At 33.8% G+C, this 12,820-nt stretch overlaps 1 protein-coding gene across 2 annotated transcripts in view; it reads right to left on the bottom strand.

The window, feature by feature from the left end:
- LOC145279840 (uncharacterized) overlaps positions 1-12,820 on the bottom strand; it is a 98,017-nt gene that overhangs the window by 42,866 nt on the left and 42,331 nt on the right. The window contains exon 2 of one of the 2 annotated variants that reach the window (XM_080131279.1): positions 8,450-8,491. The exons of the other annotated variant lie outside the window; for it this stretch is intronic. Coding sequence (XP_079987405.1) covers positions 8,450-8,491 — 42 coding nt within the window. The remainder of the gene's footprint in view (positions 1-8,449; positions 8,492-12,820) is intronic. 2 annotated transcript variants of the gene reach the window in all.

The raw sequence follows: 12,820 nt of genomic DNA, 5'->3' as shown, positions 1-12,820 counted from the left end.
TACCATATTGAAAATGTACTACTGTATTCTTGGATACACCTCCCCTATTTAGGATATTGATATTTTTTTTAATATGTGTCTTCATGCCTTGTCTGGAGTGAAAAAAAAAAAAAAGATTACGGTTAGGAATCTGTCAAGAAATAGGCTGAAGTTCATAAGAAAAGCAAATGATAATAATTAGTCAGAAATTACGCCAAACATGTGATTAAGACAGTCGTGGTAACTGATCGTTTTTGGCTAGAATCAACAAGATGTCAAGCAGAATTTGCATAAACAGTCTCTTTTTAAAACCTTTTCATCTGTTGAACACATTATCACGAGACTGCTTTCCTGTAAACTACAAATTTTGTAATCTAATTCATTTCATTAACCATTTTCAATCCTCTCATATTTATTCATTTTATTAATCATTATCCTTGAGTAGTTTTTGACCTAGATAAGTGGTGACGTATGAGCAAAAAAAAAAAAATTAAATAAAATTAGGATGAGCTAAAGAAGTAAAAAAAAAAACATGGACGTGAAACATTTTTTTTTTAAGAATAAAACTAAAAAGAAAAAAAGAAAGAAGAAAGAAAAAATATCATGTCTTGAATTGAAAACGCACCTCACGGTAATCCACTGTGATGCCATCATTTCTAAGGGTATTTCCATCGAGAGGACTGGACGAAGGCCCCGAGTCAGGAAAGAGGACAGCGTCACAATTGAAACGGGGTTTCGTCCTGGGCAGGCTGAAAACCTCTTTCGGTGATTGCATTTGTTCATTCTCTGACCCGTGCCAATCAGACCGGTCACCATCGGTAATTGGGTAGTCATCTTGGTTGCATACAGTGGCAGATTCACCGTGTATCCACTCACTAATATTGGAAGTCCCTCCTACGTTGGGTCTAAGAGAGGCTTTAGGCTCTTCTACAATCACAGTTGGCAAATACGGGGGCAAATCCGATGAACATCCATCAACATCCATCCCAAGAGCTCGCTACAATACAGGCTACACCTCGTCAAAGTGGAACGAAAATACACATAACCAGTCGACTACTACTAAGAGACGAAATCCACAGAACGGACAGTGACCGACGCATTGTTTGAGTTTTGTAGCTCTGGTCTTAAGCGACCACCACACATAAGCACACCTACAATTAAGTTTGATGAGAACCTTGTTCATTGGTGTACGGAAGCATTCATGGCCTTCACAGTCGTATACAAACGGTTTTGAGACTGACTCATTTACACACAAACACAAATAGACATAGAAACTAATGTTATATTCAGTTAATGGGTGGGTGTTAATTTAATTTTACATCTAAAAATCAGGGAATGCTAACATACATTTTGTACCTTTATTTTAATTGATACCCTGCAGAAGAATCAGACTATTGTAAGATTTACCTTTTTATTTACTTGTGTTCATTATATATATATATATATATATATATATATATATATATATATATATATATATATATATATATATATATATATATGTACACACACATATTTGGGAAATCTGTCCAAGGACCAATAAAATATACATTGTATATATATATATATATATATATATATATATATATATATATATATATATATATATATATATATACTAGCATGGGTGCCCGGCGTTGCCCGGGTGTTTGGAGGTGTATGCTGAGCTAAAAAAAAAAAAGATAAATTTTTTTAACTTTGACCCCTATTATGACCCCTTAACATTTAGTGTGTTGGACTCAAATTAAGTTATTAAGTTAGATCCATGTCCAAGGAACATATATCTAAAATTTCAATCGTTTAGACCCAAAACTGGCAAAGGAGTTTGGTAGAGTTCTCAAAGATCAAATCGTTGAACTTTGACCCTTTAACAGCGAAATTTCTTGCCGAAAACGGATTACAAAGATTTTTCCAAATCTCAGTACCCTGTATATCAAATTTCAAGTCTCTAGACTAAAAATTGACAGAGTTATTGTGTAGGAAAATGTACACAGACACACGGACACGTTCACTTTTATATATATATATATATATATATATATATATATATATATATATATATATATATATATACTAGTATGGGTGCCCAGCGTTGCTCGTGTGTTTGGAGGTGTATGCTGAGAAAAAAACAAAAAAAACAAAACAAAAACAGTCAATTTTTTTAACTTTGACCCCTATTATGACCCCTTAACATTTATTGTTTTGGGCTGGCTCAAATCAAGTTATTAAGTGTTAGATCCATGTCCAAGGAACCTATATCTAAAATTTCAAGTGTTTGGACCCAAAATTGTCGGAGGAGTTTGGTAAAGTTCTCAAAGGTCAAATCGTTGAACTTTGACCCCTTAATAGCCAAATTTCTGGCCGAAAACTGATCACATAGATTTTTCCAAAGCTCAGTACCCTGTATATCAAATTTCGAGTCCGTAGACTCAAAATTAACAGAGTTATTGCGAAGGAAAGTGTTCACAGACACACAGACAGACACACACACACAGACACGTTCACTTTTATATATATATATATATATATATATATATATATATATATATATAATTGCTATTATTTCGTGTATGTATATATATTATTATAAGGCTATATAATATAAACTATATTTTTTCCTCCCCCTTCCACCTATATCGTCTACTCCTCTTTTTCTCTACTTATAAACTTTAGCATTTCTCAGCTTATTAATGTGTATATATGCGTGTGCGTCAGTATTAAATGGATGCAACTATGTCAAGAGAATATTGTGTCACTTTCAATTGTCCAGGCAAATTCGTACTCTTCTCCTACTCATAAAGTGTCAATGTTAAAAATACATCCCTATTCTCTCCATAATATGTCACCAGACCCAGGTCTGGCCCATTTTTGATATTTCAATTTAAAATACACCATTTGCAATAAACTATTTTGAGTGTCTGTACTTTTCTTATTAAGGAATATGTAAAAAAAATTTAGATATTTATATTTACTAATTTACCCATCGAGTGAAAGAGAGAGAGAGAGAGAGAGAGAGAGAGAGAGAGAGAGAGAGAGAGAGAGAGAATATAAAATAAGAATGAGACAGTTAGAGAGGATGAGTGATAGACAGACAATAAGAGATAGGTCGTTGGTGAGATAATTGGTAGTCCTGACATATATTTCACTGGTCAGGTTTGGTGTGGTAAGTATAATTTTAACATTGTAAACAACAGATTCATGAGTTATCTCTTCCTTAGCAGGAACATGTGAAGATGACTGAGGGCTTAGGACAGAGAGTGATTTTAACTTTGCTGGATGGCTTGCAGGAGCAGCTTGTTTTAATTGAATTCCTATTAAATAATTTGCAGAGGCTGTGTTGTGGTGGAAAATATTTATCTAACTGCTGTGAGAATAAACTGACATTTGTCCTGGTGTTAAGTGAAAATGGAGGGGTAAACCAAATGATATTTCTCTTCCTAATAATCTAATTATTTGTTCATAGACATAAAGTTCTTGATGAACTTATGAATTTATTTTTATTAATATGCTAAAATCAGCATAAGGCAAATTCCACAAACTGTTGTTCGTCCTGGTACATAAGCTCTAGTATTCTGTTGGTGAGACTGTCTATTAAATACACAAGATTTATAATCTGTTGGAGATATATAATCTATATAAACACATATAGAAACATACTTACATGCACATAGTGTAGGTACATAGTAGTGATGGGATGATTGCAATATTTTTATCAACTTTGATACAATGATTCTGATTCCTTTTTAGCCTCTACATATTTCGTAAAAACTCATGCACATGTAATATATGCAAACGTAAAAAATATCCTTGTGAGGATATCTTCCTCTATAGATTTTAAAATCAATAAATATTTAAATCAATAAATATTTATCATTTTATTATTAGTACTGCAATAAAACAAGTTTCAAACAAAAAAGTGAAAACATTAAAGGAATCGTTTTTGGCATTGGAAAATAATCACAAATTTTTCCAATTCTGATACCGATTCTGATAGCCTAAAATGTTTCAATTTTTTTGATACCTGATTCTGATTAATCATCCCAACACTAGTAGGGAGAGCCATACATATAGACAGATAGGCGCAGTTATGTAGAAATATACATGTTTCTGTGCTACTTATGTGATATTTATTTCGTTTTTTTTATTTACAGCAATGAGATGTTGATCATTTGAGATACTTTTTCAATGTCAAATACTTGATGTGATTCTTTATTGAAGCATTAAAATTCATTTGCTTTTTTGAATTATAATTTTTTCGTTATAATCTCACTCATTCAATTGCCACATATAAATCAATTTATCCAACAGCCTAATCAAAGCAAATGTTGTGACAGCTATATGAAAGGAGAAAAATGAACCTTATTTATCTTTAACGAATATAGTAAGTTTCGGAGAGTATCATATCTCCTAAGGGGAGAGAACTTTACATATTGCTTAGCTAAAAGCTTTTCATATTTCTCTCAGAGTGCTCTCCCTTTAATGGGGCTTTAATAAAAATGTCCAATCAATTTTTCATTCCCCGAACTAAAGGATGTACTATCATCTTCAAACACCAAAAACCAACTTACTTTGCTTGGTCTTTCTGTAAAAACAACAAAAACAATACCACAGCTATGTCATGCTACGCTGATAAGTTTGGTTGATTTGTTTGACGGCATATCAATCCTTTTCGATTATTTAATGTAGAATCCAGTAATGCCGAATTTAATGCTGCATCCAGTAATTTTGAAATAAAGATTTTATGCCTTAAAGTTGTTTATGTGTTCAGATATTTAAACATGATGTTTAGTCTGACGGTTTTATTTTCAGGTTATTGTAATGCTGAATCTGGTAATTTCAGAAAAATGGTTTTATGCTTCAAGTTCTTTATATGTTCAAACATTTATTCATGGTGTTTAGTTTGGTTGTTTTTTTTTACGAAATCAACTAGTTTGGGTACAATTATTTTGACAATAGTTTTATGCTTTAAGTTCTTTATATCTTCAAATATTTATTCATGGTGCTATGTTTGTTTTATAGAGAAAAATTGTTGGTTTTGTTTTGAGCTTTGCAGAACATTATTGAGTTTTGCAAAGGGAAAGGAAAAAAATCAATGTTTGGTGCATTTACATTAGAAACCCGATATCAATAGTAAGCCTGATCTGGTAGCACCAGTATGCTATGCTGAAGACAAACGCCGTCGCCACCACCACCATCATTATCATCCTCATCATCAACAGAAGCAGCAGCTGCAGCAACAGCAGCAGTGGTAGCGGCAGCCTCAGCATGCCAACAATAGCTAAACAGAACTGCCATATTTTCCTATGATCTGACATTCATATGCAAAAAATATCTAATATAATTCCTACCAAAGCATTAAGTTTAAGGAATTTCTGACATTACTAACCAGCAGAGTGTTACCGTTGTCAACAAAAGGAAGAGTTTATCAGACATGTGTATGCAGTGTAATGATGTACGGAAGTGAAACCTGACCAGTAAGGATTGAGGACGTGCGTTGCATGGAGAGAAATATGAGAATGATACAATGAATTGTGAATTTTAAAGAGAGGCTTAAATCTGAGAGCTCATAGGAAGATTAAATCTGGTCTGTATAGAACACCCCTTTACGCTCTCTGGTTCTTGATCACCCCAAGAAAATGACTATTATAGTATTTTATTCTTCTATACCCTATAACTAAGTATGCAGAACAGAAGAATTCAATAGTATGTGCTTTTGTTACAACGGTCATGGAAACAAGTGTCTAAGGGTGGCGTGTACATATTGTAAAAAGTCACCAACACTCGAACTCAAAACCCGATCAATAGGAAACGAAAAAGTTGACATATGCAAATTAAGATACGGCCAAATTTGAGAATACAAAAATACCAGTATTTCTTTCATTGGTGAGAACATTTTTTTTTAATGTGCCTTCTTTCTGACTTGATGACCGAATTTATTTTGCTATGTGCAGACCGATTATGAGAGAAATGAAGATGCAGTCGAATTTTAGGATATAAAAAAGCCAGTATTTCTTTCTTCCCATTGACATGCGAATTAACCGTACGTTTAAACGACTCCAAGTAAAAAAAAAATGTTCTTGCCAATGAAATACTGGTATTTTTATGTTTAGTGTGAATTTTTATATTCAATCTGAATCTTCTCCACATTAAAAACCGACATTGTATCTAATTTTGGCCCCGTGGACATTAATTTGTGCTTTTTCAAAATCAACAGGTATTCCCAAATCAACTATTGATCATTTAAGGCATCATGAAATGAACCTGCGTCCCTATAAATTATAAGTTCATCAAGAAATGATAAAAGGTGGCATTCAGTGTCAATCAAACGAGGTCAAATGATTATGAGATAATGGATGCATGTCATTCGATGGATAGACGAGGTGTACTTTCATTTAAACTAGCAGGGATATCTGATGTTGTCCGGATCATGTATAAAAGGGCTTAAAAAAAGATACATAGCATCTTTCATTTAAAATATCTTTCTACATACATTTCCTCAGTCACATTACTTTTTGAACACACTTCTCCTTCCGACTGCTTCACCATGCATCTCTCTCTCTCTCTCTCTCTCTCTCTCTCTCTCTCTCTCTCTCTCTCTCGCTCTTTCGTTCAGTCTCTCACTATCTCTTTCTCTCTTTGGCAGCTCGTTTAATAAAACAGAAAAAAAAAAGAAAAAGGTTATTAACAGCTGATTTACTGATCTACTTTCAGTGCTGTTTTTGGAACAAATACCATTAAGTAAGAAAAGAAATATATTTTTCTGTACACTCCTGTTCACTCATTTGATCTCTGATCACTCCAAGAAATTAATGATTACAGTATTGTCTTTTATTATAACCAAGTCGAGATCATACTGAATCCACTAATGTAAGCTTTGTAAGTGTATCTTGTGTAGATTCTAACTTTTATCCAGGCATACCAACACAGATGGAAATACGACTTTCCTTTGTATAATAAATGACGATATAAGAGTACATTACTTTCGATTTTTGTGGCAATTTCTGTAGATTATTTGGAAAGCAATTGCAATCAGCTATGGTGTGTGTGTGTGTGTATAGTTTGGTTTTACCGCCTTCCTTTTAACTGATACAATTGTGAGAAAAGTGGCAATGCTGATAATTACTTGCATATACTTATAGGCCATGGTGGAGCACAGCTCGTACAACGTTTCAAATAATCTAAAAACATATTCATGCAAGCTAAAGTCGCACCCAATTTGACAAATTCCATGAGAAACTACCACATTTGAATAAAGAAATAAGCAAATGGAGTGGCATTATGAAAATGTCCAATTGTATGGGTTCCTTGCTTTCACTATTGGTTCATTGAAAGTAAGAATTTTCATAGTTCAGCAAAAATATTGGATGAACTAAAGCAAAGGAAATTTGCTGAATGCTCAAAGTTTGATGTTTAGGAATTACACTTACTATGGCCAGTTTATGATGATGTGAATGACGGTTGATTTATGATGAAGACATGACATTCCAAAGGAAGTGCATGGCGGCCATTTTTTAATAATTATTTTGATAATTTTGTGTTTACATATAAGTGTGAGAATAAATCATGTTGCATATATGTTGATTTGATCATAAATATGTTTAAATGATGTTTAATCCTGTTTATTAGACATTGGCTTAGTTGGTAAAGCACCAGACGCCAGTGACTGGCATCTAGATTCAAATCTTGCTATCTCTAATCACACTGTCTGTGGATGATGAGACGACAAACTAGCTGTCTGTAGATGTTTATATTTTATATATGGTTTCCACTTGGCATTATTATATATGGTATATTCACATTGACACATCAGTTCTCATTGAATTACTGAAGCTAAGCAACATTTAACCTGGACAGGTTCAAATGGGTGATCAGTACCAAATGAGAATATCAGGCATTATTTGTAGGAGAACGCTGACACCTCCTTGCAACTGCAAAAAAAAAAAAAAAAAAAAAAAAAAAACTAACGTGATCATCTTCTCTGATGGGGAAATACATGCAACAGGGAACTGTCCGTAAATTTGATATTTCCATGAAACTTCCTTCTTTAGAGCAAGTCATTTGTCCTTTTGACCACTGTACACTCTTTAACCCTTATCCTCGAGTGGCCACTGGGCCTTGATAAGTGGTGATTCCCTTGTAAAAAAAAAAAACTCACCTAGGACGAGTGCCACTTTGGTTTTATACTTAGCATAAAATAATAGTTTTCTGTAAAAATAGATTCCTCTCAGTTACTGGTAGTGTGGTACAATATATGTAAAAAAAAACGTACATATATAGCATTTTAATTTCTTTTACAGTTAGTGGCGGGTTTATTAGCACAACGGATATGCTGCTCAATTACTGATCGTGTTTGTATGTAACCAGCTGGTTCTTTTAGATGTTCAGATGCCATGCAATTCTGTGGATCCTCTATCCGTTCTTGGAGAGAAAAACTTTTATAGAAATATTGAAAAGGCAGAGATCCACTTACCATTATTTGACCTTCAATAAATTTAGGATCCAGATTAGCTTCCTGGAAAAAGAAAGAACAACTACAATAGGAGCAAATGGAAAGATAAGAGGTGTCAGCATCACCAGGAAGATCTAATAGATTTGCCCTGTATATAAGGGAATGGGATGAGAGATCAGAAAGAAAGAATTAAGAAAATGTTATTGGACGAATTCCAGAGTTGAATACCGACTCAACATGTAAAGTGAAAACCATTCACATGCAATTATTACACAAATCTTTCTATCATATCCTGAGACCGCGGTTCAATCTTCGGTCAATTTATACCAAAGGCATATAAAATGATACATGATGCCCTCTTGCTAAATACTCAGCATTATAAGAGAAGCATCAAGGGCAAGTGGAATAATCCTGGGAATGGAGCGGCACCCTCCTTTACACCTCAGTGTAGCATTGAATGAAAAGGCAGCCTTCAGGTCGCCCTCGACAATATATTTGGCCACTTAGCTTTACAGCTATCTTCATTCGTCTGTGCTCAAGCTGAAGTAGAATTAAGAGAATGTGGATTCGGATGATTAATCTATCTCGTGATAGGAGAGAAAAGAGGCAAATTCTAATTTTTTCTTCTAACTTTATTTTACTTGCATTAACATTAGGTTTCAAACTGATTTCATAAAATCGTTTTTTTTTTAGTAGCTGCATGGTCTTGGCTACAGTAAAATTGAGTAATACAATTTAGTGAGTCGCCTTAATATATTGTTGTCTAGTCGTAGTTCGTAATATGCTTAAGCTTTAGGCTTTCAGCATATCTTTCAACTTCTCTCTCAGGCTACTATATCAGCTAATCATATTTTTGTGTGGAGGAACCCGGATATGTTCATACTTATATCAGTCACTAAAACTCGAAACTGATTTGCCAAAACCGATTTTAATGGTTTTACTTTCTGTGAAACATTTCTGCATTGTTTTTCTTTGAAGAAATATCATTGCAATTACACTCATTCTTTAGCTAGCTGAGTGCTGTGTGTTTCATTGAAATGTATTGCAGCATATTAATTTACTATCTTGGTTGCATTGTTGTCACTAAAAATATTCTCCTTGACAGTGTTATAATATGTGGAATTGACACCTGGCCAGTGGAAGTTGAGAACATGCGTTGCATGGAGAGACATGGTACAAGAATGATACGATAGATGTGCAATTTGAATCTTAAAGACAGCCTCATATCTGATTATGTCAGAAAAGGGTTAAATCATCATTAAAGCATAGGGAAATGTGTGCAGAATAGGAAATTTTGATGGTATGGCCGCATTGAAAGAATAGATGAGAATTCTTGGGTTAGTAGATGTACAACAATTAAGGTAGCAGGGTCATAGCCTTCAAAGGCAAGGAAAACATGAGGGGAAGTGATAAGGATGAAGTTGAGAGAAATGCGAATAAATAAAGATCTGATCAGATGTAGATTAGTTTGAGAATCAATTTTTTAAAGCCGTCCAATACATGTCAATATGTAAAAGTGACGTAAAACGACGACGAAAGCGCTGTCATTCATTTCTCTACGATAAATCAAATATCACAGTCTACAACTTGGAACTGCATGCAAATGAATATAATTTCCCAATTTACTTCTTTTAACAATAATTACTCTGACATAAAAATACCCCCAACAAATGATTGCACATAGTTGTTTCCATTTTTTTCTTCTGATATGAGGTATGTTTTGAATGACAGAATGCTTTCTCCTCTCACCATCGTCGTCAGTAATTTGGAAAATACATTCTTCAACATTTTTTTCGCAGTCATCTGAAAGTGTAGCATCTAATGAACATCAACTGATTAAAATAAATAAATAAATAAGTGAAGCAGGTATGGTCCCCCGTGGGTGCACAGTGAATAAGCAAAAAAAGAAATTACTAAGTTCAGCATCCCCCTCTCCATTTAACCCTAAAAGTCATCAGGGGACGTCAAATCCTGGTGAAAATGAACAAACAGTGCAGTTTTAGGCTTTAACATATGTAAATTTGAGTTCTGCACCATGCAAAAAAAGAAATTAAGTCCATCATTTGCACCTCCCATTTAGACCCAAAAACCCCCAAGGCCTTAACATATTTAAATTTGAGTTCAGCACCATGCAAAACTGCTAAATAGACATACACAGAAAATTTTGGACAAATATGGTAAAATTGTCCCAAAAATTGAGTGTTTTTATTAGCCCTAAAAGAGGCTCTGGGGCACACCCAAGAGTTATCATGAAGTATAGACAAACAAAATTATATAGAAATCAGTTAATTACAACTTTTCAGAAAGTTTTATAAAAATCCAAGGCATCAATTTTTTTTAATAAGCCCAAAAATGTCAATTTTAGCCATTTTAACATGAAAGGCACCATTCTGTTACTTTTTTTACTCATATCATGTTTAATGCTTGTGCAAAATTTCAAAATATTCCAAGGTGTAATTATTGAGAAAAGTGCAAACAGATGAACAGACAAACGGATGAACGGGCAAGGATGAATTTACAGGTTTACCCTTCTTTTGTCGGGAGACCAGAAAAAAAAAAAAAAAAAAAGATGCAAGGCAATAACAAATTACGGTTTCAAGAATGACTAACACTGAAACTCGGCTTTAAGAATTTTTTTTTTCATGACACCTCGTGGCTTCCTATTTACATTTATGTCACTACCCATCTATGTTGCCTATGATGTTATTTTCATCATGTGCTCTCTTGAGCTTAGCATTTATATCAAATGCTGAGTTCAAAGCCTTATATAAGGGTCGTTTCAAAAATAAAGCCAGCTATATTTAAACTCAAAAAGTTACAAAGACGGAATTGGTACCATTAAAATGAGCGACCGTTTTGTGCTCCAGAATTTATTTTTCTGCATAGTCACCACCACTTTCCATGTACTTTTGCCAGGAATTCAATGATGTATCTCTACTTCTGATGAACTTCCCTGACAGGGATTGCTTTTTTAGAGTCTCACACCATTAATATCTGCAACAGAGAGATGAAACTTTCAGGTCATGAATGCATAAGTTCAGTCATCATAACGATGCAATTTGCTCTTTTCTCTGATCCATTGAGGCTGAATAAAAAACTACTTTTGGAACGCCCCTCGTAAATATATTATGATCATATATGCATTAATATACAGGCTTGTTTGGCATAATAAGATTAGAGACTAGGGCTCATGCTGCTTCGGTCGAGTCATACAAAAAAATTAAAAAAATGATACTTGATGCTCTCTAACTAATCACTCAGTATTAGACGGTGAGGGTCAAAGATTAGAGGAGGAGAGGCACTAATCTAAGTCTGCCTAAACTCTGCTTTAAACCCGGTTTTGAGAATGACTAACACTTACATTCGGCTTTTCTGAATTATAGATTTTTCTTTTCAAGCCTTTATTTACGTCGACTTTCATTAATGAACTTTTTAATTCAATTCATTATTTCACTCATGTATCTGTGACTCTATTTGCTAAAAGTTCAATGCTATATCGATTTCTTTTCCATTTGCCACAAGGCTGCTAGCTCTGAGAACCATGTGTGATGCATGAATTACATCACAATATGAATGGAACTTATTTGGAATTAAAAAATTGAAACTAGTCTAAAAGTCTCCGAAAAGGCGGCTTTTAGTCTACTACACGAGACGAGCTTTTGAGGCTTTATCTAAACATTACAATTAGCATTATTAAGTCTATTACTTCTGACATCTCAAGCGTTATTTCTACCATATTTGCTGGAGATCTACTAAATAAGTGCTCATATAGTCTTTTTTTTTTTTTAAATTAGTAACGAATCGCCACTTATTAAGGCTAAAGCCACTCGAGGATAACGATTAATGAGATGGATAGATTTTCAGTTGAATGATAAAGAATGTTATGAAAAGATGAAAAATGATGAATGGAATGAACAATATTTAGTTACTTATGAGGACCGTTTGTGACAAGTATTTATTGCATGGGACATAGCAAACTGTGCACTATGATGGCTTATCTACTGTTCGATCAGGTATAAATTTGTGACTTTGTAGGGTCAACATGGAGTCAGGAAAGGATAACCTGTTTCCTTTATAATTTCCTACGATCCTGTTTCCATTCTTTCAGCTTTGATTGTATTGTAGATAAAATGTTGAAAGTGCCATTTCTACACGTTCCTCAGATTCTATGCTTACACCAACCGTAACTGGCTCATAAATACATACATCTAACATAATCTTTACAATTTCTGATTCATAAATAATAAAGGCTCACTCGCCAAAGTCCATCCATTCTATTTGGCTGAACTCTATATATTCTCATATTCCGGAATCCAATTCTACGTTCTATAAACGAATGCTTACTAACATTAAAATCACTAAGAGACATATTACAACGTCTTTGTCAAAACA

This window comes from Euprymna scolopes, chromosome 7, assembly GCF_053919585.1.
Source record: "Euprymna scolopes isolate OS-2025 chromosome 7, ASM5391958v1, whole genome shotgun sequence".
Taxonomy (NCBI): Eukaryota; Metazoa; Mollusca; class Cephalopoda; order Sepiida; family Sepiolidae; genus Euprymna; species Euprymna scolopes.
Note: the sequence above shows the minus strand (reverse complement) of the source record. Positions and strands in the feature narration are given on the sequence as shown.